The sequence below is a fragment of the Solanum tuberosum genome, unplaced genomic scaffold (genome assembly GCF_000226075.1).
Source record: "Solanum tuberosum cultivar DM 1-3 516 R44 unplaced genomic scaffold, SolTub_3.0 scf00149, whole genome shotgun sequence".
Classification (NCBI taxonomy): domain Eukaryota; kingdom Viridiplantae; phylum Streptophyta; class Magnoliopsida; order Solanales; family Solanaceae; genus Solanum; species Solanum tuberosum.
The window spans coordinates 758,143-778,700 of NW_006239072.1; the positions used below are offsets into that span (position 1 = coordinate 758,143).

Below are 20,558 nucleotides of genomic sequence, written 5' to 3' on the forward strand. Positions count from 1 at the left end.
TACAAAGGAACTTTTCAACGATTTATTATAAAATACTAATTGAAAAATGAATTCAACATGGATCAGAGTTGGCTAAACAAAGAAGCAAGAACATGTAAACAAGATTAGTTAATTAATTCCATGCATATTTACATAATCTTCTAAGATTTATAGAAACCAGAAAAATAATTGAGGATTTGATTACCATTTACTTCATTCTTTGATTCGATCGATTACGTTCTGTTTGGCCTGTTGCAGTGTTGCTGCTACTATGGTGTTTCTTGTTCAAAGCACCAGATGAAAACAGGGGAAACCCAAAAACCCCAGATTTTGAAGAACCTCGAAGAGAGCTGCAAACGGGAACATTCAGAACTGTAGTAACACGAACGTTAGCTGAATAGGACCTTTCCACCCCGCCTCCATGTTTGTATCTGGGTCCACCATTGAAGCTGCTTGGACTACTTGAGCTTCTTCCTAAGTTGTGGAAAACTATCTTCCCTGAAGAATTCATGCGAGGACTATCATCAACAGAGAGTCCCCGTAGAGTACTGGTAGTTGTACAATCAGCTGGTTGTCTGTTTATTGGGCTTCCAGCTAATCGAGTAGGGATTGGATTTTCCGATGATAAAGCTCTATGTTTCACTAATCGAATTCTAGGGGGATTAGGGTTACTGTTTTGATTGTTGTGGCTGGTTTGAGTACATGGTTTATCAAAATCAAGAGAAAGTCTAGGAAGATCATCGTGTTCATGGCCTGAAGAAGAAGACGATGAAAGAGATAACCGGGAACTAGAAATTGATATGGACTCGTTATCAGAGTCCTTATTGAGCAACGGAAGGTGAAGAGACGAATCATCAGTGGATGATTTCGAGCTGCGATTGAGGAAATTCTTCAGAGATTTATGAGCATTGGAGCAATTTTTTGGAGCTTCGTGCTTGTCATTTTGCAATTTCTTCAACCCTAGAATCTCCCTCCATCGACTAGAACACCTTGGAGCTTTCGGAGAGAACAGATACGGGTCCTTACGAGAAATCTCATTATTTCTCATACGAAGTTTCGGCGTCTCCGGCGACCTTACACCGGCAGACGTAGATACAGCCGCCGGACGAACCGTCGGGAGTTGCAGAGGCATCAATTTTCCATCAGAAAAAAGCTCATCCGCCGGTAACATATTAACCGGATCTTCAAGTCGAAACTCGAAATCCACCATTTCATTGACGGAAACTTCCGGATCTAATATTACTTCTGGGTTATCCACAGCTGTTGAGATTCTAGGACTCAACCAACCGTATGACTTGTACTTGGTCGGAGAACAATCGAGAAAATTCTCCGGCGACACACCGACGTTGTTTATACAAGCTGAAGCCATGGATTTAATTGGTGGAAAAAAAAATACCCAAAAACAAACTTGTAGTAAAATCAAATTCTGCAATGGAAAGAAGAAAGGTGAGGTATCATTTGTATAGAATCCCGAGCAGCTTCAAATCTATGGTGTATCAGAGAGAAAGCTAAGCTAGCTAGGGTTTAGAGAGGGGGTTGTGAATATTGTGGAGTTTAGTTGAAGCTAAGCATAGCATAGCAGTGTAGTGTAGTGTAGTGGTGATGGTGATACTAGTAGACTAGTAATGCTACCAAGTTCGTTGCATAAATCATTTCGTATTTACATAAATTTTAAAGAATTATAATTCGTTCATTTGTATGATATTGGTTTAGATGAATTTAAACTTAACAGAAATTATAGCGTTAAAAGATGATAACTGCAATTCGCTCATAAATGAGCAAACTATCCGTTTTGATATGTATTTTTAGAGAGGGTTCTTTTTGGTGTTTAGGGTTCAAAAAGTGTCAGACTCCAAATCAAGACAAAAGATATGTTTATTTTATATTTAAAATTTATTAGCTTGATGGATTTTAATTTATTTTTACATATGTATGAACTCCCTCAACTAGATTATAATAAGAAATATATTTATAAAAAAAAATGAAGTGGAAAGGGGAAAAAATATGTGATACAATTAAGATAGCAATCAATTGAAAAATGTTTGTTGGTTAAGCGAACACGCAATGCAATGACTCTTTTACCATGGGCTTGCTTTTTAAAGTTTCACATGACCCTTTATTCATGTTTATTTAGTTGTGTATATATATATATATATATAATATGAAAAAGTTTTTTTTAAAATAAATAAATAAATAACGTGATAGTCTAATTCTATATAATTATGTGATTCATCGAAAGGTGTAGTTCTAATAAATCGAATCAGGAAAGGAAAATAACTTATCAAGGCTACATGTGCTTCGCAAATAGTTAATCAAAAAGAAAAATCCAAAGAAAAGTAATTTGACAATAAACAGTATTAGTTAGTGTTTGACAAATAGCCCAATAATATGTAGGATCTTAAAATTCAAATAAGAAAAAAAGTGTTTGATTTTTTTTCATACATGCCGTATAAGTGATGTATATATGTAAGTTTCGATTAGTATAATTAAGAAAGATTCAATTAATTTGAATCATTTATATCACAATATTAATAATATTTGGATATTATCAATTACATATTTCATACATGCCGTATAAGTGATGTATATATGTAAGTTTCGATTAGTATAATTAAGAAAGATTCAATTAATTTGAATCATTTATATCACAATATTAATAATATTTGGATATTATCAATTACATATTTCATACATGCCGTATAAGTGATGTATATATGTAAGTTTCGATTAGTATAATTAAGAAAGATTCAATTAATTTGAATCATTTATATCACAATATTAATAATATTTGGATATTATCAATTACATACAAAAATATGTATAGATTACATTAATTTTATAGTGGGGGTCTAGTTTAATGTTTTGACCAAATGGAGAGTTGAAAAGTATTAACTAGCACGTAATGACTTTTCTATTAATTATATATTAAATAAATTAATAAGGACTTCGTTTTTCAATGTTTTGCCAACTTATACAAGGTATAGAGCAGGTGCGGAGCTATAGTGTTAAATGGGGGTTCCGACGAATTCACTAGCTTTTACGTAGATCCTATATACGTATTCAGGGGCGGACCTACAGAGGGTCAAGTGGGTTCATATGAACCACAGAGTGGTGAAAAGGGTTCAATTTACCCAGCCAGCCCAAGTTTGAATCCCTGTTGCCATATTTTAGTTTTATTTTTTATATCTTGAACCCACTTCGTGAAAATCCTGAGTCTGCCACTGTACGTACTAAAAAATCATTTACAATATATGTAAATAGTGTGTGCCAACCCATAATAAACAAAGGTGAGTGTTAAGTGGTAAGGACACGAGCAGCTCTGATTTCTTTGGACGGGGGTTCGAATCCCACTGTCAACTATAATTTTTTTAATTCAATTTTTCCAGATTTTTTTATTTTCTATTAAAAAATGTGCTTTGTGCCTATCTTTTACCTTCCTTTATTTCAATTTTTCCTATATAGATTTTTCTTAAAAAAAATTCAAACAATAAAACAGAAAATTGATAATTAAAAATAATTAAAAAAATAGTGTCATACTCCAAAACAACATCTGACTATTAATTTCAAAATAGATAATTGTAAGTAACAAAAATATAGTGTTATACTCTAAAACAACATCTCACTATTGATTTCTTTTGAAGCATTTAATAAAATGTTAAATCCAAATTATTATTTTTATAAAAGTTAGGGTTCTAATTTTTACTACCGACTTCATTGCTACTACTTGTTGTCAAAGTGCAGACCTCTGCACCGATAAGTACTATTTACTCCTCAGTTCCTTCTCAGCTCTCCCTTTTCTCTTTTTTATTTATTTGTCTTTACATTATATAACAATTTATTCAAAGATCTTATTTTTAATCTTTGATTTTAGGATTGTTCTACGTATTAATAATTTATTATATTAATTAAGTTATTGTTTGCTTCTCGGAACTTCAACTTTCAAGGTAAGAGTGGCTCAATGTGAAGCAAGTAAAACCTTCCGTTTAGGTCCAAAAATATTAATGATGAATTTAATAATTTTAATTTTACTTAAAATAATATTTGAGATTATAGAAAAAAATGTTCAAAAATTATACTAAAATATTACACTTATCTACCTTTTACCAAATAATAGTTTAGAACTTTAAACTTTGAAATAAATAGCTCAAATCTTTATATTAATAAATGAAATATTTGAAAGTGTACCAAATGATGCATCATTTATGTTTTCAAAACATAACAACTTGTCGAGTGCAATTGTAATGATATGCTTATATGTTTGTGGTTATAAATATTTGTTTGTAATTTAACGATTGTTATATTAGACTAATATGTTGTTCTGCTTTAAAATTCACAAGCATCAAATCCTGACTCTGTCTCTAGTATAGAGTATGGCCACATGTAATGCATGATTTTATCTCTACTCATGATGTAAACCGTTGGATTATAATTCACAATATACACTATCTTCATGTTTAATTGTATAATTTGTATCGTTGAGGTTTTTCTATACAATAAAGTCTTCAAAAAAGAAGATCAAAATACAAAAATATGATAGTCTTATTCTACGTAATTACGTAATTCATCGAAAGTTGTGACCTAACAAATCGAATTGGAGGAAGAAATTTTTCTATATTAAAGCTATATGTGTTTCACATATAATTTATTTAAGAAATTTTCAAAAAAGAAAGATAGCTGATAATAGGCAGATAGAATCCAAATAAAAAAAAAGTGTAAGCAAGTTAAATCTCGAAAAAGAGAAAAATAAGTGAAATTGCATTCTTAAAATTTTGACAAGAAAAAAATGTTAGAATTCTTTTGCATTCAATTAATATGATTTTCAAAGATTCATTAATTGATTTGAATTGTGTCACAAGATAATAGTAAGTGGATATGATCAATCACATATCAAAATATGAATAAATTACATTAATTATATGATGAGAGTCTAGCTTAGTGGTTTAAGTAAATGGAGTTGAAAAACGTTAGCACGTAATGACTTTTCTATTAAAGGCTAGTTTTTCAAGGCTTCACTAACTTATACAAGATATAGAGTATAGACACAATAATGTGTACGTTTTACCTCAACTTATGATATAAAGTGTTATATTAAAGAAATGTTATCCTTGTATTTAATTTTATTGTTGAAGTTTTTTTATATAGTAAAGTCTTCGAAAAAGAAAATTAAAATAAAGAACGACAATTAATAATAGACAGATAGAATCAAACACAAAAAATATAAGCAGGTTAGACCTCGATAAAAATAAAAAATAAATAAGATCACATTCTTAAAAATTGAGACAAAAAAATGTTGTTTTTTTTTTTGCATGCACCCATACAAGTAATAATATGATTAAGAAAGATTCTAAAATGTTAGTCATTCATGATACAATAATTTTATTAATAGTGTATGTGGATATAATCAATCACATATCAAAATCAAACTATGGGATAAATTACATTGATAATATAGTGGGGTTCTAGTTTAGTATGTTTGAGCAAATGGGAGTTGAAATGTGGATATTTAGTCCAAAAAAATGGATGTGACTTTATTTTTATTATTTTAGGATAGAATAAGGGATAATCCAAAAACAAAACTACAAAGAAAAGATAAGTAGCATAATTACAGGAGGATGGTTCTTGGAAATATCTGAATATGAATAAAATATAAAAGGACATGTGCTGCCATTATTTATTTATTTATTTGATTATAAATAAGTTTAAATCAACGTGCTATGGAATAATTTTACTCTCTATCCAAGATTTCTCCAAATTTCGAGGTAAATCTTGCATCTTATCTCATGTCATAAGAAAAATATTTTTATGACAAGAAAATAAATAAATATTTCAATATTTGACTACTTTAATATATATTTTTATATTTGAAATAAAATTAATCTATTCTCAATAATTAACGTATTTAAAATCATAAATTTTAAAAAATTAAAATTTGTATTTATGACTGATTAAATATTGTCATATTAGAATAGAGAAAGTATTTATAAATATTTAACTATTTTAACAAATTAAATAATTATTTTTACTTGAAAGAATTCAAGACTATTCAAGTAAAAAGATTTATGTACAAACTTAGCCACTTTTATAACTTTATTTTTAAACTTGAGAGCATCATTTGGATAACGACTTATAAAGTGTTGGAAAAGACCACTTTTCACTTGTACTTTGTCTTTTTTGTGCTTTGTTTTCTTGAGGCCATATGACATATAGTGACCAAATACAAATAATTGAACATATATTAATATTTTATTTTATTTTCATTCAGTAATTGGAATCCATATTACCGTCTCGATTAAATTTGAATCACACACTACAAGGCCCATTCAAGGGTGACACTCCCAACATGATTTTTTTCCATACCCAGAGCTCGAATCCGAGATCTCTAATTAAGGGTGAAACAGTCTCACCAGTCACCACTTTACCACAACTCATGTTGGTATGTTACTAATATTGATATTTCCAAGTTATACCATCAGACATCTTTATAACAGGCGAGAAAATTGAGACGTCAAAATTCTTGTGAAAGTGAAACGAGATAAATTAAAAGATGAAGTGGAGATTTTTTTATTTTTTATTTTTTGTATTCTACTACTTTTTTGATAATTTTTATTTATAATAATCAAATAATATTTAAATATTTGATTATGTTATAGATACATACTTAATAATTAATTTATATAACAAATAAAAACATTGTAGAGAAATTTAATTATATAAGTTGGATATAGATATTAGTTGGTCCTAGCCTGTCCACCTAACCTAACAATTTGTGATTTCATAAGAAGTTTTTTTTCTACTTTCTCAACTTAAATGTTTTAAGAAAAAGAGTAGTGATTGAGGTTTTTCAATAGACTATCAATTTTCAAAAGTAAAAAAAAAAAACCTCACAACTATAAAAATTGAAAAGTCAGTGTTCAATTTAATTCAGTTGAATAATTATTGAGGAAAGTCTTACTAATCATTTAATTTGATTATGAATAGTGATTCATACCCCCCACCCCCCCTACTTTTAGTAGAATAGAGAGAATAGGAGGGACAAAGTTGAGAAATAATCACCCAATAAAATACTGTGAGAAAAAGTTAATAAATAATCACTTTTAACCTATGTTATTAAATATTAGAGAATTTTACGCAAATCTCATATAGTATATAGTAATAAGAGCTAATTATATTTCTACGCTTTTTTCAAATTATAAAAATCTCTTAAATTTGATGGTATCCGGATACATTCCAAAACATCCCGGTACATGGCGTCACAGTTTCAGATACATCCTTCAATGTCCCGATACATGGCGTCTCGATTTCGGATACATCACACAACGTTCCGATACATCACGTACGTTTCGATACATCACGGATATATCCGAGAATAAGAGCGAGTAGAGACTTTTGTAATTTTTTCAAATAGTAGAAATTTTTAGAAAAAATGGTAAGATAAGTTGTGTATTTAGGTATTTATTCTAAATATTAGTCATTACTTTTTAAAACTACTAACATTTAATCAGTTTTAAAAGAAAATATTTTTAGACACAAATATTTAATTAAAACACAAAATAACTCTAGCAAATATTGTTAGAATTCAAAGGATTGACAAGTGAACTTAAAAAATGATTTATCAAGTTCAAAGTCAAAAAATGATTAATGATGCTAAAAAATTGCAAGAATTTCAAATCTCATCAACGATCAAACCAAAGAACGATTGATGTCATCCGATATGATAAAACTTTTTTTGGAGGCACTTGTCCATGAAACTATCTACTTTTTTTCTGGAATTGAACTCTATCCAATTTTATTACTTTTTTTTCTCCCGAAATTTCACAGTAAAACATGATCAAGACGCCCACTTAAGAAATACTAGTGTGGCTATTAATGCGAGAAAATGACATAAATGGTCCCTAAATTATCACAGTAGGTCTAAAATAGTCCTTTAACTATACACTTGACGGATATAGTCCTTTAACTATCCACCCTTTTGTCAAGTTTGGTTTCTATCCACCGTTAACAAATGTCGTTATTCAGTACTCTCTCTCTTGATTTTCTTTTTCCCTCCCCTTTTGTTCATTGTGAGACGTTACAGTCAAGAAAACCCTAGAATCTAGATTTTGGTGAGTTTGGCGCAGATTTTATGCTAGTTTTTGTGTAGTTTGGTGTTGATTTTTGGTGGTTGGGTGCTGCTGTCTGTGCAGCAGTTTGGTGCTGTTTTTTGCGCAGTTTGGTGACGTTTTTGGAGCTGTGTTTTGTGCAGTTTGGTGCTGATTTTTTGGTGGTTTGATGTTGCTGTCTAGTGTTGTGTTATGTATAGTTTGGTGTTGATTTTGCAGTGTAGTTGCTGATTTTTGAACTTTTCTGCAATTTTATGCAGTTTCATTGACGTAATGACCGATTATTAACATGAAAATAGAATCACATTTTTTGCTCACAATATTTTCTCAATTGTGTTCGTTACTTTGCATTTGTCTTTAACTCGCATGAAAATAACGATCAACGACATAATTGCAGACAATGAAGAAAAGAATTGAAAAAATAAGTGAGGAAATAGTGAGATAATAGACAAAGGAAATGACAAAAAAAAAAATCAATGGAGAAGAATTGGAAAAACGAAAGTGAGGAAACAATGAGATAATGGAGAAAAAGAGGTGGAAAAAAGAAAGGAGACAGAATTCAATCATGTATGTTAACGGTGTTTGTTAACACTTTTTATAAAAAGTGATATAGACCAAACTTGACAAAAGGGTGGATAGTTATAGGACTATATCTGCCACATGTATAGTTAAAGGAACATTTTAGACCTACTGTGATACTTTAGGGACCATTTATGTCATTTTCTCCTATTAATGCTAACACTAAACAAGATATTAGATTGGGCTTTTTTTTGCTGTTGGTGAAAAAAGGCTACTCTTTAAAGCCCAATTTAACAAGAAATTATTGGAACACAACCAAAAATAATTTTAAAATGTGGCTGCTGGGATTCGAGCCCAGGTCTCCACGGCCACAACGTGGAATTCTCACCACTAAACTACAGCCACTTGATGTTGCCAAAAAAGATTTATTTTATATACTTTTATTATTTCAAATAAGCATTTTTACATTTTGGAAACTATATTGTACTCTCTATTTTACCTTGCACATAACTATTTATGGTATATTTATATATGAAAATGGGATTTACAAGCCCCACTAAATACATTTGACAACCTTGCACTTTTTTTTAATAGTCGTTACACATTATTTTATAATATATCGTATTGTGTTGTACTATTATATTAAAGTATATAGCGTTTGGATAAATTTGTTATTTTTTAAGGGAAAAGAAACAAATATGTCATCGAATTTTAAGAAAAAACTTATTTGTGCCATATGTTAAAAGTTTGACGCATTTATGCCATTTTCGTTTGAGAAAATGCTCATCCCTACCACTATTTGTTAACTGAAATGACATTGATGAGTCAAAATTTAAAGAATGACACAAATGAGTATTTTCTCAAAGTTTGATAGTATATATGAACTTTTATCTTTTAAAAAATGATTTAATTAATGACGGACCAAATTACAATTAACCACGTGTAAAAAATGATTTTGCAAAATTGAAACTATTTCCAGTTAATAAATAATGACATGAATAAACTTTTTCTCAAACAGAAATGACATAGATGAACCAAATTTTTAACAGATGTCATAAATAATGTTTTCCTCAAAGTTCGATGACATATTTGAACCTTTTTATCTTCTTAGAATAATAAACCTACAGGAGAAAATAGTATACGGTGTAAAACTACTATAAAAAGGTACGATAAAAAATAAAAATAAGATTAAGAACAACTAAGAAAAAAATATTAAGGTAACACACAATCACATCAAATTGATTGTCACATAGAATGAAACTTATTAAAATAAACATATATTTAAACTAACTATACAATGAATAACAACCATCTTAAACAAGGTGTTAATAAAATTTTTGGGTCTTAAAAATGAAAAGAATATATTTGTTAGAAGCACAAATTTAATTTAAATTTAATCGGATTTCGATACGAAGGGGCAACCCCACCCCCATAGGGAAAAAGAGTGCATTTGGGCGGCTACACAACAACCGACTGCAGCGAGTACAACTACAAATTGCGTGTTTTTTTCTAAATTGAAAAAACTTTTGAGTTTGCAGAAATGAGGTCATCGTCTTCTTCAAAGCAAGCTGCAGATAACAGTCGTGGTATTAATGGCCACATCTTGACTCTTCATCAACGCCTTTATCATGCTCTCAATCTCGGCACTAGGTAAACATAACTTCATATATTTTTCTTACAATTTTTCTCTTACAGCATTTCGTATAGTATTGGAATTGTTGGGTCCTGATTAGGCGTAGATGATGATTTTTGTTGGTTTTTGGTTTATTGATTGATTCGAGATTGGGGAATTTTGAAAACTATTGAGACTCCGATGTTTCTATGAGATTTATTGAAGCTCCTAGAGCTTTGGTTCAACTGCACGAGATGTGTTGGTAAACCTAAGTGTGGTATTTAAATGATAAGGGTAGAGGTATGGGTTCAGTATCTGCTGAGTTTCCAAGCTGGAACAATAGATTTCTCGGTCATAAATAGGCGGAGCCACCTTAGTCTTTGTCGGAAAATTATGTGGTATACATGAGGTTAAATGTTAGCTATTATGAGTGTGCATACAATTTTGCATACCCTTAATGCAACTGAAAGGAAAGTTGCACAGTCTTTGCCAAATTCCTGGCTCCGCCACTGTGTGGATTTCTCGTCAGCTCTCGTTGCAAAATGTCTCACTGTAAGGGGTCACAGGGTAGAACAATGATCTCGGAAGCGAGTATGATATATAATGGTACTTGTCCAGGTGGTTTTCAACTGGTTATTGTAAAGATATGCTTGTTTGACTAACAGAAACGTTGCACTGAGCTGCAGATTGTTGAGCCGGTCTTTTGGGCAATCAATTTTGGCTATAAACGAAGTTTGGAAGACACACAAATCGTGGTAGTAAAGAAGTTAAAGGAATTTTTGGCTATAAACGATGTTTGGAAGACACACAAATCGTGGTAGTAAAGAAGTTAAAGGAATTTAAATTCTGAAGCCTAGTAAGCATATTATGTGGTACATTGAGTTGTTCCAAGCTAACCAATCCACCAAGTATACAGAACTAACAGAATTTGAAAGGTCCTAGTTACGCCATGTGTTCGATACAAAATCTCACATATATTGCTTCATCCAGTGGCCCCTAGGTGCTTGTTGCAGCTGCTGAACCTTTTTTTAAAAAAAGAGATTCGAAAGGGGTTCAGCAGCCTATTGCCACTACTTGGAGAATTCAATTGAAAGAACAAAATGGAAAAACAGGTCTGGATGCATTGGCAAAGGGGAAATTGCAACCTGTTTTCCACCACACTTTAACAGCATATCAAAGTTATTCTTCATTTTCTTTATAGAATTAATTATCCTCTGTTATTACTGCTATCAGTTGTTCAATCAATCACCACTTCTCAAACCAAAGTAGTTGGGGTAGTTTATATGAATCCTCTTAACATTTTTCACAAATACCATTTGCCTTTGGATGTAACTGATGGCTATGCTTCATTTATCTGAAGAATGGACAGTGCTGATTTAGCTACTAACTTCACCAGAACAGGGACTTGAATAACAGCGGAATTTAGGGTCGATAATCAGAGTGAGCATCATTTTCATGATTTTCACTTGATATGCAGTAGTCCTATAATCTCTATCCAGTGTTCCTCAAAGACCATACTTGAAACACCATTTGCTCCTATGAACAGTGAAAACTGAAGACATAATAAGTGCATGTTTTTATTGGGGTGGCAATCATTCGAATATGACACATCCTATTTTTTACTAATTTGCTTGTTTCTTGTAGATGTTGCGATGACAAGGGTCCAAAGTGGTACTATTCTGATATTGAGATACAAAGACTTGTGGTTCGTTCAGTTGATGCATTTCTTGATAGTATATCTGCTGAATCATTACAACACCAAGTTGTGAAGGTAATTCGTCTTCCACTTACCAATCTTGTATAAATTTGGAGAGCACTTGATCTCGTATTTTTGTCATTTGGATTGCCTATTATCTGTTGGTAAGAACATGCAAGAGACAGAAATGAACTGCAACTTGGAGATGTGTCATGTTCATGCTCGTTTTTATTTTGCCTTTGTTATGCAAAAGATATTTTTGGGGAGCCTTAAGCCTTCCTGAGTAAATTGAACTGGAATAATAGATCCATGTGATGAAAATCACACTGAAGGGCAATCCCACCCAGTGTACTAAGCTCCTAGCCTCCTACTATGCGCATCCAGACCACCTTGCTACCCAAAAATGTACCTCTATTTACAAAAAAGAGTGGTGAATTTAGGTTGCCTTTGTAACAGCGAGCTTTGATGTTAATTCTCCGGTTGAGATACCCAACCTCTTATACCGAAACCAAAAGATTAGATTCCAGATAGTTGATTTCTTCCTATGAAAACTCATAGTTGTGAGTATTTTAACTTGTAGATACTGATACTTAAAAAAGAACCTTCTACCAATACTTTCCTTCTCACTAATTTTCTCTTGTTTTCCTTTTAAAAGCATATATCATAAGTATTTCAATTTCACTATTTTATTTTTGGAAGGCAGTATAGTCTTGACTGGTGTTAGAATAGGAATAGGTTTAACCAATCCTATTAGAATAGGAATAGGTTTATACAATCCTATTAAAATAGGAATAAGTTTATACAATCCTATTTGAACAGGAATAGGAATAGAAATAGAAATAGGAATACTAAATAGTATCCTACTTGGTAAAGGATTGTATTCTAGGGTCTATAAATAGGGTCTCAATGTAATAATGTAAACAACAATTCAATAATATTCTTTTCCAATATTTCTCACAGTAACAACCTTTTCTTAGTTTGCCAACTATAAGGATACCCATATATCAGTGAGAAACAGTCCTGTTTACTGCCTTTAGGTTTAAGAAGAATATGTATCTCATGGTATGAATTTCAGAAATCTGCAAGAACATGAGGTTAAAAGTTCTTGTTTTTTGGCTTAGAAGGTTTTACTTTCGCAACACACAGAAAACCCATATCCTGTTGCCTTTACTGTCGTCCACCCATTCTGTGAAAGTTTGTCATAACACTTTAAACAGGTTCTTCCTAAAAATAGTTTTTTTCCTCGGAAACTATTGATGTGTGCTTATATGTGCTGCGCCCTTCGAACATTGGTTCTGAGGAGCCGTAATTGCTGCACTGGAAGATTTTAGCTACTGTTTCTATTTCATGTTTCAGGATACAACATAAATGATTTGGTTCGAGAAGGCCATTTTAGGTGGTTAAGACCTGCAGAAGTGCTCTTCATACTACAGAATCATGACGATCACCAACTTGCGCATCAACCACCTCAAAAGCCAGCTAGTAGTCTCCTCCCTCTTTATATATTTGCTCCCATTTCATTAAGATGAATAATATCTATTCATAATAATGACCCATTTTTTAAAAACATATCTAGTGGTAACCTCCTTACGTCAGAATCATGCTGTGCTATCTTCTTTTGCCACTGCTATCTTACAGAGGTGATGTTATCAACAGGTGGATCTATGTTTCTCTTTAATAAGAGGGTCCTCAGGTACTTCCGTAAAGATGGTCATAATTGGCGTAAAAAGAAGGATGGAAGAACTGTAGGAGAGGCACATGAGCGGCTTAAGGTAACAATTGATGGACAATGTCATGTTTATTGAACAATGCAAATGACAATCTTGTCTAAACATTTGTTGTAATATTTGACGTGGAGGGAGGTGTGAGTCACCTGAGCTAGAGACTTTTTTGTTGGTTGATTCTCTTAATGAACTCTTGAAAAGCAAGAAAAGAAAGAGAATATGCCTAAGATGTTACTGCATTGTGAAAAAGTCTATATGGAGCAACCACCTAATTTTGTTGCCCAGGGGAAGTTTAGTAGCCTTGTAAGTTGATTACGTAAGTTACTCTATGGTCTGAAACAGCCTTTGCAAGCTTGGTTTGGGAAGTTCCAACACTGTAATTTTATCACTCTGTGTTTTATCGGCATTATGCATCAAATTCAGTATTTCATGAGAAGACCAAGCACATTGACATTGAGCACATTGAGATTGATTGTCAATTTTGTGAAGTCGATTGATCAACTTGTAGATATCTCACCAAGCCCCTCATCATTCCTCGTGTTAATTACATTTGTAACAAGCTAGGTACATGAATTGTATGCACTAGCTTGAGGGGGAGTGTTAGAATAGGAATAGGTTCATACAATCCTATTAGAATAGGAATAGGCTTACACAATCCTATTAGAATAGGAATAGGCTTACACAATCCTATTAGAATAGGAATAGGCTTACACAATCCTATTAGAATAGGAATAGGCTTACACAATCCTATTAGAATAGGAATAGGCTTACACAATCCTATTAGAATAGGAATAGGCTTACACAATCCTATTAGAATAGGAATAGGCTTACACAATCCTATTAGAATAGGAATAGGCTTACACAATCCTATTAGAATAGGAATAGGCTTACACAATCCTATTAGAATAGGAATAGGCTTACACAATCCTATTAGAATAGGAATAGGCTTACACAATCCTATTAGAATAGGAATAGGCTTACACAATCCTATTAGAATAGGAATAGGCTTACACAATCCTATTAGAATAGGAATAGGCTTACACAATCCTATTAGAATAGGAATAGGTTTATACAATCCTATTAGAATAGGAATAAGTTTATACAATCCTATTAGAACAGGAATAGGAATAGAAATAGAAATAGGAATACTAAATAGTATCCTACTTGGTAAAGGATTGTATTCTAGGGTCTATAAATAGGGTCTCAATGTAATAATGTAAATAACAACACAATTCAATAATATTCTTCTCCTATATTTCTCACAACTGGTACTATTTCCTGTAGTTGTGTGTGTCTCTTGCGGGGATCAACCTGTTTGAATAACGTTCTACCTCCGGTATTTTATTTTCATATCAGGAATCAGTTGGTGACATTGTTGGAGCTGTAGGAAGTATTCTAGCATCAAAAAGTGAAGCCACAATGAGATTGGCCTCAGATGTAGCTGTTAAGATCGTCCGCATGATACCAAGTTCAATGCTGCAGCCTCACTTTTCTAATCTCATTCATCCTTTGTCATCCTTGTTAAGTTTCCGGGAATTACGAGTAGCCATATCTTGTGCCTCTGCCTTGAATTTGATTTTATCAAATCTGACTTCTAAAAGAGAGAAAAAGGTCTGGGAGATCTTAAAAACCACAAAAGTGGTTGGTGATCTAGTTGAGAATGTAAAAGGATACTCCACTGAAAATAAGGCAACTGAGTATTTTCAAGAGATGGCTTCTCTACTAAGTAAAATTTTGTGGCGTTGGCCTCCTTCTCGATTTCATGTTTGGACTGATAAGAAATTGTTTAGTATCTTAGATACTGTCAAGCTCAACCCTGACTGTTCTATCAAAATTGCTGTTATGCAGCTATTTTCTGCTTTAGGTATTCATATTTCCTGCAAATTTCTTACCTTTCTCCTCTCTGTGGCTTAGACTCATGATATTGCATTCTTACTTTGGGTTGCAGCTCTATGTGGCAATGGAACTAATAAGCTTTTGGAGGATGGAGAAGGTCTTGTAAAAATTATGGTGGACAGTTTGGACAGTTCAAACCCGTATTCCGTCCAGATAGAGGGATTAAGACTTGCTCAATGTTTAATGGTAGCAATTGATACTGAACTGTTATCCTTTATCCTGTTTAGGAGCTCAAGTTTTTTTCTGTCGCTTACATTGATATATTTTAATTGCTCAGACAAGTGAACAAGGATGTTCAAAAATTATTAAATTGTCTTGTGATCCCATTGTGAAAGCTATTATTACCTTAATGAGTAAGTGGAGTTTGGATGCTGGAAAGCTTGCTAAGGACCAAATGTCCATACTAGTCGAGGCATGCCGTTTAGCTCTGATCACTCGTTGGGAAGGGGACCACCACTTCTATTTTTGGAAGGCAGGAGTTGATAGGGTTCTTCTTAGACTTATCATAGGAAATTCTGACACAACTCAGCAGTCTCTACATAGCTTATCTCTGCAAGAGCAGATCGTCAAGTTAGAAGAGGTCTTTGATACTGATGTTCTTCTTCCACTGAGACCATATGTTTGGGATATCCTCGGATGCCTCACAGCAAATTGTATGGAAGATTTCTTCCCCAAGATGCATGGAAATGAGACTGTGTTTAATGTTCTCGTTGTTTGTGCATGGTAATCGAACCGTAAATCTTGGTACAATTTCAATTTTCTCCAAATTTATCTATATATGTATACACATACACACACCACATACACGGATACATATTACATACATGTATATGTGTGTACACACCACATACACGCATACATATTACATACATGTATATGTGTATGTGTGGGTATATATATAAAGTTATTTTGTTTACAGAATGTAAAAATGTAGAAACTCCTAGCGAGTGTATCGACGTGAGACATTTTCCCTAATCACTCTGCATGTGCTTCTGTTTGTTTTTGTCTTTGAAAGCATGGCCTTCGTGGACTCTATCCTCACCTCTCGCCAAATTTCTCAAGGGAATGCTTGTCATTCATCAGAGAGTGAACCAGCATCTAGAGCAGTCCTTATGATGATTTATTCTCCCAGCAAGTACATTTCTTCCAAAGCAAGATTCATCCTATCTGAAGTTCTGGCACTGAAGGGAAAGGACTATGTGGGATATTTACTGGATAGTTTGAAAGCCGCATCTTCTGGAAACAAGTTTGGAATACCGAGTAATTTTAGACTTGTCATAAGCTTGACAAGTCTGGCATGTTATTCAGCTCTGCCAAAATATCAGAAGCATGTAATTCAGCATGGAGGAATAAACATTCTGTCGAGCTTCATTAGTTGGTGGTTTGACAATCCTGTCCACCTAAATAGATCTAGTGTGGCTCCTCATGTGCAAAGCCATTTCAGTGGAAGGACTTGTTGCTGGCCTTCTTCAGAAGATTGGGAAGGTGAAGATATGCTTTTACTTTTTGGACTTGTGGCTCTTGCTGAATTGATAAATGCGGAAGATCGCTGTGGCATCTTTCAGAATCAGATGGAATTGCGAGCTGCTTTTATAAGAGATCTCCAGGAGATCTGCATAAACAATTCTTACTCCGGACCACGATGGTACGCTGCTTATATTCTTCGCCATCTTGGATTATATGGGTTTCCAAGTAAGTTTGGGAGAGAATTTCGGGAACTCCTTACTGACAATGAGCATTCTGATGTGGAACTTATAATTAAAAATCAGGAACCTGTGCGTGTCCATGGTGTTATTCTTCTGGTTAGATGCCCATCACTGTTACCTCCTGAAGAATTGCTTAAGGAGAAAACATTTGATTCTTCTTATAAGCAGGATTCAGATTCATGCAATAGGTTAATCACCAAAGTTCGCCTCTCTGCTCATGTTGATTGCCAGTCACTGACAAAGTTATTAGAGTATATTTATTCAGGATCCTTTGAAGCAGGAGAAGACCTTGTGAAGAAGTTGAAAATTTTAGCCAAACATTGCAATTTGCAATCTCTAGTACAATTGCTTTGTGGAAGCAATCTGAAATGGGGAACTCCATTCCCAAGCTTTGATTTTACCTCTGCTCTTGAGCCAGCTGGACGTAATTTTTCGTATGAATCCTTTTTTCACTATTCATTTTGGGTATTTGTATGTCGTGTTAGACTTAGAGACTTCATTTGTGTCTTTTTGGCTTAAATTCTCTTCCAGAACTCATTTTTATGTTGTGGTGGATGTACGGAGTTGCTTTAGCTTTATCTAGATATAATAGTTTATTTAGCATGAGGCTGATCACTGGCCAACAGCCTGTAGACTTCATTAATGGATAACATTTGAATCTATCCTTGATGTGTGAAGTATGTTTATAGATAAATACTAAACACTTCATGATATGAGCTGTTGGAATTTTCTTTGACTTCTCTACTGTGTTAGCTATGTAGAGACACCTGAAGGTGTTATAACTTCTAGTAATATGTGTTTTGTATCTTAATTTATGCTTTTTGTATAGACTAAGATATGACAATTTTTGCCCTTTTCCGCTTGCAAATCAGGGACATTATTTTGGAGGCTGAAACTTCGGGACCAAGTAATCAGGACTGCAGTTCGTGCTCCATATCTGTTTTACACCTGCATGTTCACAAAGTTATACTGTGGCCAAGTTGTGAATACTTACGGGCTCTATTCCAGTCAGGAATGCAAGAAAGGTATTCCAAATAGGTTGCTTTAACATTATGTGGATTCATAGTTATAACTTGGTTTACTCCACAGTTGGATGAATTGCTAATACGTAGGATTTTTCATGGTTGTACAGAGACTTTAATAGCTTGATCAATATGAATTTGTGACCTCTTAGCAGTTTAAATGCAAGCGTTCTACATCTCTCAAGATATCTTTTTTTGTATACTGGTTGCTCAGAAGATTACGTTAATTTATGGCCATAGCTCTCAACTCTTGTGCCCCTCCCAGTCCCCTGCTTTCCTACATTATGTGCTTATGAGTGATTATTCCTTCCTATATATTGACTTGGGTTGTGTGAAATCAATTTATGACCATACTTTTTTCTGTCCAAAATTTCCCCCATGTACATGTTCAGATTAACCACATGCGGAATCAGCTGAGGTATCATTTGGCTAAAGGTTGTGTAGTATGTGATTGTAGCTCTGAAGAAATTTTTGCCTAGAAATGATTATGGATTGTTGAGACAATATTTTCTCCTGTTGGTGCATATGCTAGGTTTGATATTTTTACTGAACCTAGTTCTACTAAGTGCCAGCCAATTCTGTTTTCTCAAGTTTAGAAGTAGTTTTTTTTTTTCCTGAAGGTAGAATGTTACCCAAAAGAAAAATAACTACATTATGGAGTTTATTTCTGTTGCTACATATTTTTCTCCTTTTTTCTCCCTAATGTTTAGCTGATACTACATTTTTTGGTTTTGTTTCAGCCATTCACTGACCATCAAGGTGCCAGTTTGTTGGGATTCCTTGGTTAAGTTAGTCAGCTGGTTCTATTCTGGTGAGTTGCCTAGACCAATATCTGGCTGTCTATGGGATAATCTGAGTAAGGAGGAAAAGCTACGCGAACTTGAGCCCTATGTAGAACTATGTTCGCTTGCTCAATTTTGGCTCTTAGAAGACTTGCATGAAAAATGTTTTAGACTGATTGTATCCATTTTGGATTCCTGTCAGTACTTGTCAATAAAAATTATCCAGATGGCTGCTAACCTCAATCAATGGAAGCTAGTTGAAGTTGCAGCTGAGTATCTATCCCCTATGTATCATCATCTACGTAACTCAAGCGAGTTTGATGCATTGGATGAGCATCTCATTGAAATTATCCGTGCTGCCTCTGTTCAGTTTTCTCAAAGAAATGGACACTTGGTCACATTGACATGATGTTTCCAGTCACATTTTAGATAATACGTCTTTTTGGACATGGACAACATACTTTCCAGGCTTTGAAAAGAGCAGAGATTGGTTGAGTTAAGGTGTTCATTAATAGTTTGAACGATGTGATGGACGTACTTCACTATCTGGCCACTCAAGGTATTGCAAGCAAATGGCTTGATATTCAGTCTGGGAGTCTTCCAACTCAATCAATCAATATTGACAAGCTGTCATGATCGATTATCAGCAACTCTACGTTTGAGTGGATATTGGAACTTTTCTACGAGAAAAACACATGTACAGCTCTGTATCTGTTAGAGGAGAAGTTTGTTTGATGGTAGACCTTCCTCAATCTTGCTTAGTGGGGAGCACTTTTTTTCAAGGAGTTTTGATTCGACGCTGATAGAAGCCTAAGCATTCGTGCATATTTTGCTTCCCCTGCTTTGATTATACAACTTCATCTGTTATAAGACAAAAGTACGCGTGGTGTTAGACCTTGTTCATTTTCGCTCAACCAGAGTAAGGAACATCATTCGAGCCATTGTCTCTTGTTGCTGTCCCTGCTTTGATTATATCTGTATGTCATAATCCACATTAAGGAACTCAGACAATGTATATATAAGGGCTGGTGTGTTGATCTTTGTTATGAGCCATAATTTGCTGTGTAGTGGCTGGCATTAAGTAATGATTTCCTATAGCTCAAATTACATCCTTTTTAGGATGTCATTCCTCAAGAAATGTCTCTCAACTATCTCAAACTTTTGACATTATATTACTTGTTTTATACAACACTTGGACTGTATTGTTAATCTTACTTGAAGTTTCGAGTTCAAATTCTACACAAAATACCAGGGGATTTCTTTCTACCTATCCAAATCTTAATGAATATAGTTAATAATTATTAATTGAGATATGCGCAATGTAATTAAAGATAACAAGTATCTCGTGGTATTAGTCCAAATGCAAATAAATAATTTGTCTAAATGTGTACAAACTAGAATTAGAAAATCAAAATGGTAGAATGTACTAGGAAATATATATATATATATATATATATATGTATTAGTCATTTATTATTTAATAATTCTTTATTTAGTATGGTTTTCAGTTTATGCATAATTAA

The 20,558-nt window shown here is 33.3% G+C and overlaps 2 protein-coding genes and 1 non-coding gene across 5 annotated transcripts; 1 reads left to right on the forward strand and 2 right to left on the reverse strand.

Annotated features, from left to right (window-relative positions):
* On the reverse strand, nt 1–1,626 carry LOC102586725 (uncharacterized). The gene has a single exon (XM_006352517.2). It carries the CDS (start codon nt 1,346–1,348, stop codon nt 188–190), a length of 1,161 nt encoding a protein of 386 aa, XP_006352579.1. The 5' UTR covers nt 1,349–1,626; the 3' UTR covers nt 1–187.
* Nucleotides 1,627–8,930: 7,304 nt separating this feature from the next.
* TRNAH-GUG (transfer RNA histidine(anticodon GUG)) lies at nt 8,931–9,002 on the reverse strand. The gene has a single exon. It is a non-coding gene; the product is annotated as a tRNA-His (tRNA).
* A 1,012-nt stretch (nt 9,003–10,014) lies between these two features.
* Nucleotides 10,015–20,249, forward strand: LOC102587070 (BTB/POZ domain-containing protein At1g04390-like). 3 transcript variants are annotated; one of them, XM_015310944.1, is made up of 9 exons: nt 10,159–10,247; nt 11,570–11,649; nt 11,854–11,980; nt 14,986–15,493; nt 15,578–15,711; nt 15,803–16,248; nt 16,541–17,665; nt 18,104–18,256; nt 18,994–20,249. In XM_015310944.1, exons 4-9 carry the CDS (start codon nt 15,049–15,051, stop codon nt 19,442–19,444), a joined length of 2,754 nt encoding a protein of 917 aa, XP_015166430.1. In that variant the 5' UTR covers nt 10,159–10,247; nt 11,570–11,649; nt 11,854–11,980; nt 14,986–15,048; the 3' UTR covers nt 19,445–20,249.
* The last annotated feature ends 309 nt before the right edge of the window (nt 20,250–20,558 follow it).